The sequence below is a fragment of the Leopardus geoffroyi genome, chromosome B4 (assembly GCF_018350155.1).
Source record: "Leopardus geoffroyi isolate Oge1 chromosome B4, O.geoffroyi_Oge1_pat1.0, whole genome shotgun sequence".
Taxonomy (NCBI): domain Eukaryota; kingdom Metazoa; phylum Chordata; class Mammalia; order Carnivora; family Felidae; genus Leopardus; species Leopardus geoffroyi.
Window position 1 is genome coordinate 120,406,773 of NC_059341.1, and position 20,330 is coordinate 120,427,102.

A 20,330-nucleotide genomic window follows, 5' to 3' on the forward strand; every position below is an offset into this window, starting at 1 on the left:
AAGAAGTATACTCAGGAGGCCAAAAAAGGAATAGTCAAGACAAGAAGGAAAGTGGGGGAAATTTAGTTTCAAAGAAGGTATAGTCAGCAGTGGTGGAATGCTGCAGAAAGGTCTACTAAGATGAGGATGGAGAAGGGTTCATGGGATCTAGCCTGAGGCTAGGCTGCCCTGGGTTGAGGTATAGGTTAGAGATGAGAAAGTAGAAAGTGCAATCAGAGCTACTTGAATTATATAAATGGAGTCTGCATGGAAAGAGAAGGAGGGAGATGGAAGGTTTGAGATAGCACAAGGAAAAGGCATTGGAAAAAAGTGAGAAATGAGGACTCGGGGTTGAGGAAGGTCTGAAATACAAGGGAATATAAGTCCAAGGGTGCTATGGAGATTGAGATGACATAGAGGGCTTGTATTTTGCTTTGGGATTTTGCTGGCCTTTCTTGGAGATTATAGGATGAGAGGCATAGCTGGAGTAACTTTGGGGTTAATAATCTTTGTGTTAAAACAGTTGTAAGGGCTTGGACTTGGTGAGAGCTGGATCCTTGTATGTGAAATACTGGTAAAAATCCTCCCATGGGCAGGGGCAGTCATCCCTGGAAACAAACACACAAACCTGACCATCATTTATGTAAACCTACTGGTTGCAACAGCCCCAATGGACCAGTCTCAGTGAAACTTAAACTTGCGTATGAAGCTACAATGGACTGTGGCTTCTCTTTTCCCACCTGGATGTACTTTGTACTCACAGACTCCCTGATATGACTTTTGTAATACAGACAGCTGATGTCGTCCATGCCCCCCTCTATTCCTGCTCCTTGTTCTAGCCTCTTTTGCTCTGTCCTGCTGCTACACAAGACTCAGACTAACAGCAGCCCTGAAAATAAACCAGGACAAGCAGGGCTAGCAGGTGCATGCTGCCCAGTCCAAATGCAGGTCCATCAAGTAGTGTGAGGATCAGATCTCCCATAGGCTTTGAGACTTGGGCTTAGACATCACTGTGCTGTTTCATCAGTGGCTCTTAAAAGACTCACTGAACATGAAAGAGAAAGGTAGATCCACTGACCACAGGGCCTCAGAAAAAAGTCTATCCATTGCCATCTAAGTGCTATTGCAGTGCAACTTTGCTAGGAGAGATACGTCTGCAGAATGGATAGGTCTATTAATGATGAAAATGTCACCTAACAATATGAGACTTTGAAGACCCCAAAGTGCTCTCACATACGTTATCTCATTTGTGAGGGGTTTTAGGAGATCTTCAGGAAAATATCCTTTACGGAGTTTGAGACTCTGGGTGCTCCATGTAATGAGATTCCTTCTGTGGGAACCAAAACAATTAAAACACTGTGACTACTGTTAAGAAATGAGGTGTGGCAGGTCTCTGGCTGTACATATGCAGCAGGTGAGGGAGACATGTAACACGTACAAATCTGTGGCTTGCAGTCCCTTTGTTTAGAATCAGGCTCTGTTATGGGTATAATTTCTATAGAAGAATAGGAAGAAACTTAAACCCTCAGAGGTAAGCAAATTGTATTTGGATGTCATCATGCACTTACAGTTGCATGTAATGGTAGCGTCTATATTTTTTCCCATCAGCAACTAAGCCTTGCCAACATGGGGTCTCTTGAGTAATCAGACAATTGAAGACTCCTTGCTTTAGGCACAGGGCAGGAGCAGTGTAGGAGTGATATCCGGATATTACTTGGCACCACATTTTGGGGGAGTAAAGGTAAAGTGCTTTGGATGGTCTCTTAACGCCCTTTGATTACTATCTCAGGAATAAAAGAAGCAAACTAAAGTCTTTCCCAGAGAGGGCCTGAGGTATCCCTTATTTTGACAAACCTTAGACTGTGTACTAAACTGCAAGTGAAGCAATGAACAACAAAGTATGAGTTATTAAAAACCATTTTCAAGACACAGAGGTGATCAACTTCCAGTAGCACAGAATAGTAAGCTGGTGAACTTCAGGGAATGATGTTATTGGCCAGACCAGTCCTACCTCTGGCCATCAGGGTTAGGGGGCAGCCCATTAAAAAATTTTTTTTAATGTTTACTTATTTTTGAGAGAGAGGGAGAGAGAGAGAGAGAGAGAGAGAGAGAGAGAGAGAGCATGAGCTGGGGAGGGGCAGAGAGAGAGGGAGACAGAATCCAAAGTAGGCTCCAGGCCCTGAGCTGTCAGCACAGAGCCTGACATGGGGCTCAAACTCACGAACTGTGAGATCATGACTTGAGGAGAAGTTGGGCGGTTATCTGACTGAACCACCCAGGTACCCCTAGCACCCCTATTGATCAAAGGCACTGGACTCACCACAAGTTTAAGAAGTGAAGCTTCCCAAACACACAACCTCTACAAATCATGCTAGGAAAAAACAATGGCAACAATAGCAACAACTACACAACTATCTCTTTATTGCTTTGCAAGCAGTGTGTGTGCTGCCAGCCAGACATTGGCCTCATCAGCTTCATCTCTATGCACACATCGAGTAACTGCTATCAGCAGCATCACCAACAACCTGGCAGTTATCCACCAGGTAAGATCTGTGGGGTTGTGGTGAAGAGACCAAGAGAGCCACCATTCGGTACACCATAAACATGGTTATGGAGTTGAATGATATCATTGAATCGTTTTAAAACTCTGAAGTTTTTTTGTAAAAGCTTTTTTAAAAATTCAGTGAAAGGACATGTTTTTTTTTAACCATCTTTTCATTTCTAAAATCCTTGTGGAGATAATTTTGACCCTAGATACTTTTGTTAAACATCACTATTTATTTTGATGTATTTCCTTGCTTCAAAGCTCTTCTACGAAACAAAAGCTCAGATTAAAAATGAAGGGGATTTACTGCAAGTAGAGTAAGGCGCTGAACAATGCTCACCATCATTCACATTTTCAAGCTCCACCAGTGTATGAATTATATTTGGAAAAAGATACAGGATCACTTTTTTTTCCTCTGATGGTACATATCTTCTGACATTCATGTAGATATTTAATGGTTATGTAGCACACTGCTTTGCTCTTAAAACAGAGATTTTAAATGCTACTATCAGTCAGGAAAACTGTTTGCATGTTATTCATCTCAACAAAAAAAAATTCCCCAAACTTGAGTCTTTAGAAAATAATGAATGTTCTGAATACCAATTCTATTTATTTGATATTTAAAAACCATGTCCTTTCTCAGAGCCTCCAGGCATATGCATAATAACATCACCCACTGAAGTACTTCAAACAGATAAATGTGCCATAAAACCAAAGTTAGCAGTATACAAATGAGTAACTTATGTTCTGCCTGGGTAAGGAAATACAAAGGATATCATTCACATGGTGGCCAAAAATTAATACAGAATTACAAATTTGGGGACCTACCATACACTCATCCATCTGTCCATCCATCTATCCATCTATCCATCCATCCATCCATCCATCCACCCACTCATCTATTCATTCATTTATTCACTCAGATACTTATAGCATCCCTACTATATTCTAGGTACTGTTCTGGATGCATCAATGAACAAAACATATAAAAGTGCCAGTCCTTATGGGGCTTACCTTCTAGTGGGGGAGACAGGTAACTAACACACATAATAAATAAGGAAATTAATCAATAAGTGATGTGTTGTGAAAAAAGAGAAAGTAGAGTAGGAGGATTGGATATGTTGCAGTGTCTGTGGAGTAAGGAAGGTGTGGAATTACACAGGGTGGTTGGGGAAAGCTTCACTCACGAGGCAAGATTTGAAAAAAGATTTAAGGGTGGTAAAGTGGTTGTGCTGGCAATTAGGGGGAGAAGATTCCAAGCAGAGGAAACAGGTGAGGCAAAGACCTTCAGGAAGGAGTGAGACTAGAGACTAGTACCTGTTCAAGGAATATCAAGGAAACCAAAGGGGTGAGAGCAGCATGTACAGGAAGAGAGCAGGGGGGAGCAAGTCAGAGAGAGGTAATCAGGGGCCAGAGAAGGTACAGCTCTGAAGGACTTGGAAAGCTTTGGCTTTCATTTGGAGAGAAACAGGTAGCCAGTCCAAGAATTTGAGCAGATGCATAACATGGTTTAGCTTCTGTTTCAGTAGAGTCACTCTGGCTGCTTTGTTGAGAATCGTTCACAGGGAGGCATGAGTAGGAATAGGGAGACCTGCTGGGAAGCTCTGGAAGTAATGCAAGACATTACTTGGCTTGGACAGGGAGCTGGAGTAGAGGTGATGAGAAGAGGTCAGATCCTGTATGATTTTCTGAAACACAAAATAGAATGTTCCTTGTTCTCTAACACAGACTGGGAATCTGTCAGCTTGATGACCACAGCTGTGTGCATGGATTTCAGTTTGAATAGGACTGTGTTCATCTATCATGTGTGGGAATGTATGGATAACTGGCAGGATTGGGCTTGCACGGGTGTGCTTTCAATTAGGAATCCAGAGTCCTCAAAAGACTCTTCTGCTCAAAGAAGGTGGCCAATGCATATGTATTTGATTCAAAGGACAATAGACAAGTGTCACAGGGAATGCGTTAATCCGAATGGATTTCAGGATCTGGTGCTCTGACTAGGCCCTGGCCTAGCTCCAATGGATCAGCCTTAAGAAGAAGCTTCAATAAAAAAGCTGCATCATGGAACATTTTTGGGACATTGGGAACAAAAGGAGTCAGCATAATTGGCACCGACAACTTCATCAGCAAGCAGAGATGGTGCTATATTTTAGACATCGGTGCCCTCAACCATTGGGCACCGGCCACTTGGTGGTGGTGCCCACATTGGCAGGCTTCAGTGGCACTGGCAGAACATTCAGTTGGCACTGGCTAAGGTGCTTTTGATGGGTAGATACTGGGCATTGTATCCAGCAGCAGAAACATCAGTACCTTTGACACTTTGGGCACCTGCAGCTATGAAGCAGCCTTTGGCAGTCATTAATAGCAGATTTGGCACCCTCAGTGGGTATTAACAGCATTGAGAGCACTTTTGGTAAGTCCTGGTGGCACTACTTCAAGCTTTGGTGATAAGCTAGAGCAAGAGAGGCAGAAAAGAGCAGATGCCACATGGTCAGTGAGCAGTCTGGTTAATGGTGCATGTGTGATATGAGACACCCAGAATGAATTAGTAGGAGGGATTTCAGGAAGGGTTAGAAGACGGAGAAGTGTAACCCCATTTTGAACCCCTGGCTGAGTTGCTGAGAACACCTTTTATATTTATGGTGAGGGAATAATCTAAGAACTATTTCACTACAATTGAGGTGAGAACAGCAGTCACAAAAAAAAATATCTTGGCCCTTATGAAAATGTTCCCAGCCTCATTGTCTTGGATTTTTTTTGTCAGTTTAGAAGTTTTAACTGACCCAGACATTAAAGTGACTTAGAATTTTCAGCTGTACTCATGTGAACCCCCAGTAGAGTCAGCTCTTAACAATAGTTCTAATAGTTATTATTTATTTATTTCAATAACAACTTTTAATCATGAAATATATATGTCATATCATCCTAGGCATTATCAAAATGTAAAAGGGTCTAAGGTTCCTTCTTTCCAGGAATATGTAATTTCCTTGGGTATATATTTGAATATATAAAAAAATTAAGTGTCAATGTTTTTATAAGCTACAGAAAATAAAAGGATCTTGAGTGGATGGGAGAAATTTGGGAAGTGTCTCTTCTGTAATTTCTCTTGGGGTTAATATACGGGGGAGGTAGTGACTGTTTGTGTGTGTGTGTGTGTGTGTGTGTGTGTGTGTGTGTGTGTGTGTGAAAGTAAGCATGGATGCACAAGAGAGGGAGACAGAGAGACAGAGATGCAGTGAGAGATAGAGAATGGATGAATATGGGCATCCATTTCTCCTTACTGTCTCTAGACCTAGCAGGAACACGGGCAGCAACTTCTGGCTGGACTGACACACTCAATGGTCTATTTGGCTAAAAATACTAATTCTTTGAGATTCAGCTCAAGTGCCATCTACCTATCCAGAAAACCTTCCTTGACCCTCATGTATTTAGCTTTAACCTCCTCTATAGTAGGACTTCTTTCCCCTCTCAAACAGTAGTTTAACTTTTTACATATTTATCTGTGTCCAAAATGTACGTAGAAATCCTTGAGGCAGGGACCAAATGTTATCCATTTTTGCATCCTCATCTCCGAAGCTAGCATAGGGCCAAAATGAACTGACTGATTGAATGGATGTACGAATCATAGATTCACTGATGAACATCTGGGAATGTGGGTGTTTGCATACATTATGTGTCTGGAGTTGCCCTAGACCTCTTTCATCTGGCTCAGTCTTACTAGGGATACTAAGAAGTGAGGTCAATTGTTACTTTGCATCTACATCAGTAGCACTTAGAAAAGTGCTCTGTCAAAAATGGACACCAGAAATGTTGATAGATGATGATGAAATTGAGTCCCAGAGGTAAAAGGCAGGGAAATCAATCTTTTCCATATCTATGCAATAACCTCTTACACTTTTGTGGAGAGAGTTTCACATTCAAAAATTTCTATAATACATTTACCTCTTAGTATTAGTAAAACTATAAATACAACCTTTTCCCAACAAGCAATAGTCTCTAAGTAAAGAAGGAATTGAGGGTTAAATCTGGTGATGCATTGAAGAAAAGACTTTTAACCTGTTGGGACTCTGTGGCTTATAAATTATAAGCTTAAAGATCATTTAAAGTTATCTATTTAGCATTTATACCATTATCAATGCATAGAACAAGTAAAGCTAAACTGCATTTTCTCTTGAAGACACGAAAGAAGGAATCTGATAGTTTATTGAGCACTCATTTTCTCTGATAAGAACAGTAGTTATTTGTTAAAAAAATAAAAGTTAAATTTCTACTCATTAAAATGGAAGATGCTAGATCTGTGGGAGGTAATGAAAATAGGCACTCATTTTTTCAAAGGTGAAGGCATTGATAGGCTATTCCCAGAGCACAGACATGTGATACTCTGGTGATAGAAGCAGTAGGGGAAAGCAGCTAAAAGCATAGACTCTGGAGCCAGGCTGCCTGGTTCAAATCCCGACTCTGCCACTTACTAACTGTGTAACCTTAGGAATGTTACTTCACTTTTCTGTGTCTTACAGTTTCTTCAACTGTAAGAGAATAAATTTTAAGATTTAAATGAGTTAATGTGTAGTTAATATAACAGTACCTAGAACAGTGCCTGGCACACAGAAAATTTGTGTTTAAGTGTTGGCTATTAACATAGGTGTTTGCCTATGGTGTCTTTCTGAGCATGTTTAGAAACTCCCAGGGGAACGTGGATTCTTATGTTCCATGTTCTACCATGTTCACTACGGATCTACAGATCAAACATCAGATTAGAACCTAAAGTCGAAAGATAGAAATCTAAAATCCCATTTACCGCCAAAAAAGAAAATTATCACAAAGAAATACCAGGTAATTAAAAAGTGCTTAGCTTAGGGTGGGAGAATATTAACTCTGTTACTAGTTTAGCCTGCTCCATTGAAGCCGAGTATAGAAAACTGCTAGGGTTTGAAGTAGTATTTGACTTATTATAGCTTGAAGGGCAAAGTGATGGATGAAATTCATAGCTGGATTGATGGCACTGGCCGTATTTCAGAGGATGGTTATTACAAATGAGAAACAAATAGCCTATCTATCTGCCTGAACAAGTAAGCAAATGCTTCGGGTCACTTTCTGCTCAGAGTACCATGAGCTAGATTTCCTGTACATGAGAGACCTCCCCTTACACTTAACATTCAGAGCATGTATTTTTACTTCTAGTATAGCTGTTCACACTCTGCTTTGCATTAAAATCACTTGGATATTGGTTCAACCTCCTTTGCCAGACTGTAATCTCTCTGAAGGCAGATACTGTATAATCTCAACTTTTTTCTCCTTGCACTGTGTCTGAGACATAAGTAGATGCTCACTGCATTTGCAGATATAAATTGAACACAGACTTCTCACTTGAGTGCTGCTGATCAAAAATAAGAAATACAGCCAAATTATATTCAACTATTAAATTAGCACTTAATTCAATTATACAGTAAGGGGGAAGATGGCTCATTCAAAATGGTGGATATGTTCTTTTAGATCTCATCTATAAATTTACATAGTTCTGCTTTTCTACGAAATCACAATGCCTTTAGCAATTTAATGGAACTGCACTGGCAAGTTCCGCCCACTCAGCTTCTCAGTTCACTTCTGTGCTATTATTCTATGCCACGTATCTTTATTGAGCTCTTGCTGTTCAAGGTACTCTCCATATATATGTACTCCTCTGCCACTTTCCATGTGGTGCTGGGAACTGATTACGTTACCTCTAAGAGATGCAGTCAGGATGCCCTCTCAGCCCTATGTTTATTCACTTAATTTCTTAAATAGGAAGGTCCTAGTTATGACTTTAAACACTTTTTCTTTTAGTTACTAGTGGGTTAAACAATAATCTTAAATATAGTAAAAAAATTAATTTAGTGAATGATGATCAGATTTGAAAGTTTTGCCTTCTTCTTATCTGGAAAATGAATAATCTGCCCTTATGAGAAATCCATAAGAATGGGAAGCCCACTATGCAATGCCGTCATAGGCATTTTTAGGCATAGGCTTATATCAAGAAGTGAGTCCATTTTGTTTCTATGTGGACCCAGGCAAAAGCAATGGCAATAATTCCTTGAGTTTTGTTAATTTAATGAGCATTACCGAACAAACACAGTAGCCATAACTAGTATTAATTTAGTGCCTCTAAATGCCAGGCACTTCATAAGGAGTTTTAAATTTACAATGCACAATAACCTAACATGGTAGGTTCTGCTATCATCCCCATTTTACTGATGAGGAAACTGTGGACTGGAGAATTTAATAATTTGCCCAAGTGACACAAGTAGAAGGTGGCTAAACTAAGATTAAATTAGGTTAAATCAAAAGCTTCTAAGAGTACATTTTTGCCAAATTCCAAGTTCCTTGAAGGTGCCCTGGACTTCGACTGTTTAGCTTGGTCGTTTCAATATCTCCTTAGTACCCGTATTGTGCTTTGAAATATAGCATTTAGGCAACACGGTGAGGTGGTAAAGAACCTCAGGTAAACTGCCTGGATGTGAATCCTACTTTGTCCATCTACAATCAAAATTTTGAACATCCTCTTCACTCTGTCTACTCCCTTTTTAATATTTCTCTATAGCATTTATCATTACTTGAAATTATGTGTGTTTACTTCTTTTTGTCTGCACTCCCCTCTAGAATGTAAGCTGCAAGGGGACAGTAACCATGTAGGTTTTGTTTCCTAACAACAAATCCTCAACATCTCGAACAGTACCTATATGGTAGGTATTTCATAATATATCTATTGAATGAATAAAAGGAGACTCACTCTGCTTGTTGTGTATGCCTGGACTAGTAATTTTTGGACACAATTAATGGGATGAAGGAACCTCACCTTTTTCATGGTTTAACTTCAGTCTTTTAAAAAATTTTATTTAGTAAACATATATATAGCACATATGATACACCAGGGTCTATTTTAAGTACTTTATAAATGTTGACTCACGTAAGTCTCACAACTCCCTGGTGAAGTAGGTAAAACCAAACTTGGGGATTCTGGCTATATTCCCAACCATGACACCATGCAGCTTCCCTGTCAATTATTATAAAAATGTCATCTCCGTGGAGCTTAATGCTCTAAAAATGTGTCTTCATTGCCCTAGAGAGTGCCCTTCTATCTTGCCCATCTTTCCTTCCTTTCTACCCAGATTAAAGAAGAAAATAAATGATTTCAGTTATTTTATTTTATTCCATTATGCTTTTCCTTCTTTGAAACAGCAATGCCTACTGTTTATAAAGCTTTTCTAAGGCCACCTTCAGGGGTAAACAAGTGGTTTGACTCCCACGGGCCACTGGACAGTGGACATGGTCTATGTCTGCCTTTCTTCTTTTTCATGTCTGTTTTCTTCCTGCTTTTCTAGAGCTTTTGGGTCCCTGGAACAATCCTTCCCTTCCACCCTTGAAAAGGGAGTTTAGTGATGTATGGAGGTTGTAAAAACTACCTTTTAAACACGAAACTTAAAAAAAAGCCCAGGGGGCGCCTGGGTGGCGCAGTCGGTTAAGCGTCCGACTTCAGCCAGGTCACGATCTCGCGGTCCGGGAGTTCGAGCCCCGCGTCAGGCTCTGGGCTGATGGCTCGGAGCCTGGAGCCTGTTTCCGATTCTGTGTCTCCCTCTCTCTCTGCCCCCTCCCCCGTTCATGCTCTGTCTCTCTCTGTCCCCCAAAAAAATAAACGTTGAAAAAAAAATTTAAAAAAAAGCCCAATATTATAAATAATTCCTTTTCTTACGTTTAGTCATTTGGTCCTTTCTTGTCCTTTTACAGTTTCTGTCCCAGATACACAAGCATCCTCAGAGCCTTGGGTCTCTGATAGAGCACAGTATTCACCCAGGAGGCAATTGTCATGAATACAGACACTTGGGATTCGGTGCCACTTTTGTCACTTAGAAACAATCTGCCTTGGGGCAAGTCATTTAATATGACCCAGACTTGGTTTCCTCACCTGTGAAAGACTCAGGAGAGATATTGAGCTAGATGTTTTAAGGTCTTTTGCAGCTCTAAATTGTGATCTTCTTGGAAGAATTATGTAAGGAAGAGAAAGTGCCCAGATATTAGAGTTTCTCTTCTATTACTACTGATTTTGGCATCATTCCAAGGGAGCCATTGTTCTTTATTAAATGGGGGTGAATTTCTCAAAATTGAAGGATGACAGTTGCTGGGGATGGCAATAGATCAAAACTTATTTACTTACAGAAGTCCTCCACTTTTTCTCTATAAATATTGGGGGGGATTATGAGTAAAAATGATATTTTAGCTCTGTGGTCTACATAATGAACTATTCCAAGATAAATCCATTTAAAAGAGAATGTTAAAAGACCTCCCCGCTTTAGCTTAGGAAGACTGCAGCTGTCATTTTGCCTTCTGAAACTGCAGAAGGATGTTGGTACATCGGTAAACATGTTAGAATCGCACTTCTCTCACATTCAGCTTCTCTTTGGATATCTGTCCAGGCCAAACAGCTATAGTTATTTTATACACTGTATGTACTGGGCTTTGTCATTTGAAAGGGCCCAGAGAACTTGAGGAACATCAGTCATGCCTTCTCCCAAGGTACCCCTGAAGAACAGAGTAGTTACAGGCTCAATGTATGAGCAGAAGGCATGAAGCATGAGGAGAATGCTTCAGAGGCCATCAGAGTTGCTGGGCTAAGAGATAATAGAAAAGATCTGAATGATTTGCTCTCACTTTAAGATTTACAGACTACAAATTACCTAAGTTTTTCACTTTAAGGTCAATTAGTCTTTCTGCCTTCCCTATTCTCCAATGGCACCAACACTTCTCCTGAGAAGTAAGTAAGCTTTTACACTGACCTAAGTGAGCATATCTGTTTGTCCCAGAATCACAAGACATTTGCAGAACTAAATAGACCTTGAAAAGACCCTCAGACCACCACAGTTTATCTCACCAGACCTAAAGGAAGTAGAATACTCTAGACTCTGGGTCCAATTGTGTATTAACTTTAAGTTAAGACCCCTAATGCTAATGGTGCATATATGTGTGTGGGATTTTGTTGAAGAGTATATTTTCAGCCAGATGTTCATAGGCTGGTAGTTCAATATTGGGTGGCACAAAGTTTAAGATGCCAGCTGGCAAAAACAAAGAAATGCAAGTAAAAAGAATGAGGGTAGATGGAAAGTGAGTGATGGCATGGGAGAATGAAAAGTTACCCTGTCAAATGTACCTTGAGAGCTTCTGTGCCTGCAGCCTACATTTTGTCATTGCCCTTCTGAAAAATACCAGAGGAAACAGGAATAAGTGTCTGTCATTTTTCTAAGTGTCAGGGCAATAAGACTGAACCTTCCATTTTAGACTTCTAAAGAAATTATACTGGTTAAACACTTTTTCCCTAAAGCTTATACACATCTTCATCAACCATCAAGACTAGAATTAACACACCTATGAATTTTAAGGAGCTTGAAAGAACTAGAGTCTTTAAGAGAACAGTTTTGGACAGGAAGCCAAACTGAGATAATGTCACATCCATAATACTTCTCTTGATATCTGAAATAACCTGTGAATCCATTGTAACAGCTATAACCAACTTTGGTCCCCAGTGCTTTGTTTTATTTATAAAGTCGGGGGAAAAACCTAGTATTTTTTGGGGGGGGACAGGGCTTGTGTTCTCTATTTCGCCACAGTTTCTAGCACTCCCTATGTCCTGTCCTTAAAAGTGCTTGAGTTCTCAGTCCCTGCCAGTTTATCTCTACAGTCCTGCTCACCAGCTGTTTTTGTTTTTTTGTTTTTTTGTTTTGTTTTTTTTTGGTTTGTTTGTTTGTTTGGTTGGTTTCTTTGGTCAACTGTTGCCTTTTTCTATTTGTTCTGATCAGGCTTAAGGTTACATGGTCCCTTTTACTTCTAGCTTTGGTTGTTTTTAAAAATGTGGGGCACCTGGGTGGTGTCCAACTTTTGATTTCAGCTCAGGTCATGCATGATCTCACAGGTTGTGAAACTGAGCCCTGCCTTGGGCTCTGCACTGACAGCACAGAGCCTGCTTGGGATTCTCTCTCTGCCCCTACTCTGCTCTCTCTCTCTCTCTGTTTCAAAATAAATTTAAAAAATGTGTTTGCTAACATCCTTAACGTCTTGTCCAATAGACTTTGACCAATTCACTTTCCTAATATAGATGGAAATATGCTCCTTTCAGTGGTGAGGCATCAATAAAGACTAAACATGTTTTAAGAATTTATAATGTTTTGTGGGACTTCTGATTTGTGTGTTATCACTTAGATTAGTGTTGTTTAGATTGTGAAGTCTTTATGTGTATTCATCTCATCTCCAAGGTCTCTGATTTGTGTATGATTGTATGATGCTATTTCACACTTGACTCTACAGACCAGAGACATGTGTCTCTTTTTTGAGAGGCAATTGCAAATGTGGCTTCTAAATCATCTAACTGTGAATATCACAGCCCCATGAAGATAAATTATATTAAAAAATAAAAAATAATAAAAAATAAGCATTTAATAAACAAAGAAACAAACAAATATAAAAAAAAGATGGCCCATGGAAATAAAAGAATCTTTTTTTGTTGTTATTACTGATGGGTTATTCCACTTTAACCACAAATGTAGACATGGAAACTAGACTGTAAAGTGGATCAGAAGTGGATCAGTATAAAGTATATTTGCAGTGAGCAGTCTTCTGATGTGGTCCCCCAGTGATCTCACCTCCAGGTATTTACAGCATCTGTAAACACTTCCTCTTGTATGTGGGCTTAATCTAGTGACTTGGTTCTCATGAATAGAATATGGCAAAAGGATGGCATGTTCCAAAGACCGTGACTTCCATCTCCCTAGCCCTCTCTTGTCCTTTCACTTGCTGTACTGTTGGAACCAGATGCCCATTGTGAGATACTTTATGGTGAGGCCTATATGACAGGAATTGACAGAGGCCAACAGCTTGTGAAGTGTTAAGACTTCTGTCCAAAAACCCTTGAGGAACAGAAACTTGCCTACAACCACAAGAGTGAGCTAGGCAGTGGGACCCTCCCACTTGGGTCTTGAGATGACTATAGCTCTGTGAGAGACCCAGAACCAAGGACCCAGTTATGCAGCTCCTGGATTCTTGGCCCACAGAAACTCTGAAATAATAAATGTTGTTTTTATATGCCACTAAGGTTTGGGTAATTTGTTATATAGCAATAGATAACTAGCACAGAATCTTGTTTTTCTATTGAAATAACAGATAACTCTGTTGTTTTTTTTTTTTAACGAAAATCTTAAAATGAAGATAGGAAAGGTGTTTTTTAGTCCAACCAGAGGTGTTCAGGGTCATTCATGAAAAAATAATTGAAAATATGTAGCCCAACAAATACTGGTTAAATTGAACTGAACTGAGAGATAATGAGCAGCTGAAATGTTAAATATTTGTTATGCTGTAAAGTAGAAGTAGGCTATGGCAATGATGAACCAAACAGTGACTATCAGAAAATGTACTATGATCAAGAGTCCTGTGATAACAACATTTACCAGTCACAATATTGTTGAGTTGGGAGTTTTGAGGAACTCCAACATTTAACTGAGGAAAATGCACAGGAGAGGAGAGGGAGTGTCAGAGATGCATGAAGATAACCAGATATTGGAGAAGCCAAAAGACAACAATAAGACAGTTAACAGGAGTATGAGAATCTACTACAGCTAAAGCAAGTGAAGGTGGAAGGGGGTATATGGACTTTCTTCCCTACTGGTAACCTTAGCACTGGTTGTGTGCAGTGGTAGCAGAGGAACTAGTTAGACCCAAGAAGGTTGAAAAATTAATGGGAGCAAAAAAAAGGGGGGGGGATAGTGAGTATAAACAACTACTCAAAACATCCAAAAGATAAAAAACATAAAAATATCAGGAAAGGAAATATTGAAAAAGAAGTGGGCAGGTGACATAAAATTTGCTAGTGTGCCAAGAATACATTTGATTCAGGATGACAGAGATTAAGACAGCTGACATAATATGGGCTTTGACACAGTCTTGTAAACCTTTAAAATGAAAGTGCTTTTGAATTCCTGACTTCCAAGTGTTATATTGTCAAAGGACAAAAGACATTATGCCTTTTTAAAAGGTTTTTAGAGGATTATCCAAATACTTGGTCACATGGAATTCTTACCTAGGAGAAGGTAAATTATGTGTTGCAAAATAAATAATCAGATAATTTCCCCAAGTCTAGGGGACAGAAAAAGTCTAATATGCTTACAGTTTCTAGGAGAGTGAAAAGTAAGTCACATTCTCATGTTATGGTTCCTTTCTTAAAAAGAGAAAAAGGGTGAAATTTGATCTTCAGAAGTCCTGGGAAACTTTTAGACCTACGAAAAGACTGAACTGGGGTTGGTGAGGAAAGTGGATATTGGGTGAAACTGGATAATTAAGCTTTGCTACTAAAGGTCAAGCATTATAAAAGACAGAGGGAAATAATGAGTGGAAGAGAGGAATTAGTGTGCTTACTGCTCTTGCTATGTCTGCGCTTAGAACACTGGAATACTTTCCATGTGTTTGATGTATCAAATGCACTCGAGAACATGCAGACCTTTGCACTGGCCAATATTTCAATATTAAAAAAGATACAGGAAAGAAAAAGCACTATTACCAAAGGAATAAACTTTTGTCTTTGAAACTTGAAACAACAAATACAAATAAAGCATGAAAAAACATGCTTGGAAGTGTGCTAACAGATCAAGATTGCATTTAGCAAACCACCTTTTCTCTGTTTAGGAACAATCTCACGGATTCCAAAACACAATATGTTAATTAAAGGATTTCAGGTAGCAATCATGGAATATTTTTCGTGACAGATGAAGAACAGATACTCTGAACACTAAAATTGCATAAACACAACAAAGAGACATTGTGTCCCTTTTGCAGCAGCGCAAAGTTAGAGTGAATGCAAATGAATGTGCTGGCAGTAAAATTACACTATTAACCATCTGAAGATTGGGCTCATTACCTAAGAAGGCAAAGCATCAATTTGTAGCATTATAACATTCTGTTTGTGCTGCTGAACACGTGTGTGGATGTTTTTATATATTCTCTACTCATTTGGGTGCATGGTAAGCACTTTCGCATCAGCCTCTTGATAAAAGCTTAATTTTGTATTGTTTCGGTTACATTGTTTTCTCTAATGGGAATGATATTCTGTCTTAAAAATAAACACTCCATTTATTCTCCAAATAATTCTGGGTTCAGGTTCTTCTGTTTCTCATTATCAAATGGCCTGTACACTATTACAGATATATCTTATTGAGCACACTGATTTGGAAAAATGTATATTTGAATACCATGAGGAATATATTCATTCAGTCAGTCACTCATTCTTTCACTCTGCTAATGCACATGTACTGGGCTAAGAACACTGGGAAATTCACGGATGGATGCGACACTGTCTCTGCCTTCAGGATGTTTCTAACGTCAGAAGTGGTAGAGTGTTATTAGTACCTTCAGGACAGGCATAGAGCCATCGAATATCCGAGGAAAGAGACAGCAGTGTATTCCTGCCTTCTACAAACTTTTTTTTTTTTTTTTGACCACCTAGATGTTATTGGCACTGTTCTAGGGCTGGGTATATAGAAGGGAACAAGAGAGTCAAGGTCCCTAAGTTCATGGGTCCTGAATTTTGGGAGAGAGATGAAAAATAAGGAAAAAACAAACAAATAAATAATGTAACTTTGGATAGCCATAGGTGCCATGGAGAAACTAATGCAGGGCAATGGGAAGGACAGTGATAGTACGTGAGGAGTGTGACTTTGAGGTCTGAAAGTCTCCGTGAGGAGATCGTAGCTGAATAGAGGTTTGATGATGTATAGGAGCAAGTGTGAAAATCTGAATAAAAAGCTTTCCAGACAGAGACCAGTATGGAAAGGGCTTGAGGCAAAAATGAGCTTGGTATATTCTGGAACAAGAAGAAGCCACATAACTAGAGTTTAGGGAAATAGGAGAGTGAGAGATGAGGTCATAGAGGTGGGAACGGGCCAGATCCTATTGACTTCTGTAGGCTACGATAAGGATTTTATTCTAAGTGAGAAGGGAATCCATTGGATATTTTAAACAGGGTGTGGCATGATCTGATTTACATTTGAGAAGGAGAAGGATCATTCTGGATGCTGTGTGGAAATTCAAATGTAGAGTCATAAGAAAGGTAACTAGTACAGAGATTAGGTGTCTATGAATTAATTATCCAAGCTAGAGAGAACCAATGAGAAATTGACTCCAGTAGTCTAATTTAGAGATGATAGATTAGAACCCATCATGCTAGTCCAGTTAGAGGTGGTTGGTTTGGACTAGGGTGATAATTACCAATGTGAGAGGATTGGTTCCCTTTTAGGGGAAGTTTCACAAAGGAAGTGATATGGAGCTACTTGAACTGAACTTTAAATGATGGGTAGCATTGTGACAAGGGGGTAGTCACTTAGTTTATTGAGTGCTTATGATGCACTGCACACTGGACTGGGTGTCGGGGATACAGTAGTGCCGAAGTCCTTGTAGAGAATGAGGAGCAACTTGCTGAGGAAGTAATATTTTAAGATACAAAAGTAGTGAGGTGAACAATACGCTTATAAGAATTACTTTTGGAATTAGTTCTAAGGTCGCTTTATTGTTTTCCTTTTACTGTAGAATATTGTATGATACAACTCCTTTGTATGCTTAACTTTCCTTAAATTTGCAAAAGTGTTAACTTTCTATCAGTAGAAACTCAGTTCACTGTCAGTTGGCAAATTTCATCAGATCACTTCCTTAGAAACAGTGGTTAATATGTATCTTTCTCATTCTGAGAAATTATAGCCTCATTAGGAAGGAAAAGAGCAGAGGAGAATACAAAGTATGTAAATTCTTATATCTAGGTGTAAGTATTACTGCTCATCTGCTTTCAGTCTTGCCCCCTGAATCTTTTCCCAGCTGGTTGACCCAACTTCAACTTTTCCTCCTTCTAATTCCTGTTGTATACTGCCTCCCAAATTGACTGGCCTAAAGCAGTCCAGTCATGTCTGTTCCCTAGTGTCTACAGAACAAATTTCAAATTCCTTAGCCTGACACAAACTAACCCAACCTACTTTTACTGCTTTATCTCTGACTATACTCTCTACTCTCTGTTTTAATTACACTGGATTTTTTTTCTTTTTTTAAAAATTATTAAACTGTGGTGAAATAATAAAACATAAAATTTACCCCCTTAACCATTTTTAAGTGTACAATTTAGTGGCAATGATTGAGGACATTCACATTGTTGTGCAAATCCCATTGCATTTTAAATCACACAGTATCGCTATTCTCCTAATACTCCTTGCAATTTATATTTGTATTTATATGATTTCTGCTGACCCCTGAAACATTTTCCCTTTCCTTATCAGTTAAAGTCCTACATATCTTGCAGACCAGTGCTAGGATCCTACCTCTTGCTTTAGGCTCCTATGAAACCTTATCTGGAAACAGAAGGTCAACTCTGTTGCTAGGTAACAGTGCTTACAGTTAAAATGCCACCTTGGTTGGCAAATTGCATCTTGACTGGGAGGATTTATACATGAACTATAAATACCTGATGGGGATGTGATACTTTGGTCTTTCTTGAGTGATGACACTTATAATTAGGTAGATTCCTTGCCTCTGGAGGCTAAGTTTACAGAATTGTACAAGAGATATTGCCTCTTATGGGACATGACACTTCAAATCCAGGACCATTCTCACACTCATCCAATATTGATCTTGTCTTCTTGTACCTGAGCTGTCACCTGAGAGGCCTGTATTGATGTTTGTACCAATATAAAGGACTCTCACTGAAGAGAAACTCTGAAGGTGCCCTGATGGTCAGTGGAGTTTCCTCTGTGACATCCTTCTGGTAAACCTAAAGCCAAGAATGGCCCATAGTAGTCTTGTGAGTCTGAATGTTTGGCTGGACCTAATAAGAACTGCTTTTGGGAGTTGCATCAAAATGTAGAAATGTTGTCCTAAGTACTAATAACCCTTGCACATCTGGACTCAAAACTGCTGTACATAGGGACAGGGTAAGAAAGCATTGCTTACCTTTGGAAGGAGCTGGATTGCCTGTAGAATTCTTTGTCTGTGCCCAGAATTAAGTATTCCAATTTCCAATAAATCCTGATCTTCCATAACATTACTTCCCTGAAACAAAGCCAGAAATGTTACAAGTTAATTCAGGCATTTTTACTATGGGTAAATAATGATTTATTTAATGCAGAGAAAAATAACCAACAAGTGATCTGATTTTTACATACAAAACAGTCATTCTTCAGTGAGGGTGAGGGCAAGTAAGAGGTCACCTATGTGACTGAGTTGAAGGTTCTGGGAAAGCTTCCTTCCCCCCAGAAATGCTCTCATGACTTACTATTTATGGTTGGGTTATCTGCATTGGGGATTCATTCCTGTGGCTTCAAACTCTGTTCCTGGAAGAATGTAAATGCTTCTAGGAAGAGCTGCTGTTTAGGATCATCAGTGATCTGCCTATATGTTGATATGAATGAATGAGTTTTGTCTTCCCCTAAAAATAGATTTTGAGGGGCGCCTGGGTGGCTCAGTTGATTAAGTGTCCGACTTTGGCCCAGGTCATGATCTTGCAGTTCGTGAGTTTGAGCCCCACATTGGGTTGTCCGCTGTGGGCGCAGAGCCTGCTTCAGATCTTCTATCCCCCTTTCTCTGTCCCTTCCCCACTTGTGCATGTGCTCTCTGTGTCTCAAAAAATATATAAATAATAAAAACAATTTTTAAAATAGATTTTGAGAAGAAAAATGATAAAAATTATAGCATACTAGGCAGGTTAAAAGTGAGAATTAATAATTAATCTTAACACACTGAATGCCAGACATCTCTGATCAAGATATGGCGATACAACAATGAATAATTTGCAGGCCCCTGTCTTTATTCTTTCCATTCCAGGTATGGAAACAGATTTTCAAACTCAGTTAAGATGCTGTGAATATGCTATGGTGGTAGCACGTGCTTGGGGGCCCTGAAGGGATCCGGGATGTGTTTTCAGTTGGAGATCATGACTGAAGCCTGGTTAGGACCTAGCACTGAAAAGAGGAAGGACAAAAGTGGAATTATGTGCAATGTCCTATGGGTGAGAAAGAACACAGTACATTTGGAAGCACTGGCTTCTTGGCTGAGTTGGAGAGAGGAACAAAAGGTAAGGCTGGCAAGGTAAGCCAAAGCAGACTGTTCAGACATTGTACACCAGGCTGAGGAATTCAGACTTCATCCTGACCGTAACAGGAAGCCACGGACAAATTTTAAGAAAAGGAGTTACATGATGATATTTCAAATTTGGAAAGATCAATTTTAGATTCTGTGGCTGGGCCTCTGTTTCCTTACCTATAAAATGACAAAGTTGAGCTACAGGGTCTCCAAGGACCAACCTAATCCTGAAATTCTCTGATTTCAATGATTTTTTAGGCCTTTGATTAATATTCTAATACAAAAATTTATAAATTGCTTATTTTGTACCTAAAGATTTTAGTCTTTTGTAGTTTGTAAGCTAGAGTTTTCCTTTAAATTGAGAGGTCTGTAGAGAAGCTCAGAATTGGATCACTCCTCTTCTGAACAAATCAAACTGTCCTACTAATGGGTAACACAAAAACACTTATGAGTAGAAATTACAGAACACATATTTATGGAGAGCGGTGGTGCTGATAGACAGTTAAAGCAAAAGAGAGTGAATTGGAAAGGGCAATCCTCAGAGCATGGAGACTCTTGGGAGGCTACTGCGGTTGTTCTAGAGACAATGTGGGCTTAGACCAAGGTGGTGACCATGGGAGATAGAAAGCAACGGGTGGTTTGAAAACTATCAAGAAGCTTGATTCAGTGACTGAATATATTG

General features: G+C 39.4%; 1 protein-coding gene across 18 annotated transcripts in view; it reads right to left on the reverse strand.

The window, feature by feature from the left end:
* ANKS1B (ankyrin repeat and sterile alpha motif domain containing 1B) overlaps positions 1–20,330 on the reverse strand; it is a 1,079,650-nt gene that overhangs the window by 298,773 nt on the left and 760,547 nt on the right. For all 18 annotated transcript variants that reach the window (XR_006709127.1, XR_006709126.1, XM_045464947.1 and 15 more), the window contains exon 16: positions 18,521–18,619. Coding sequence is in view for 16 of the 18 variants with exons in the window: in XM_045464947.1 (XP_045320903.1) it covers positions 18,521–18,619 (99 nt within the window). In the remaining 2 variants the exon portion in view is untranslated. The remainder of the gene's footprint in view (positions 1–18,520; positions 18,620–20,330) is intronic.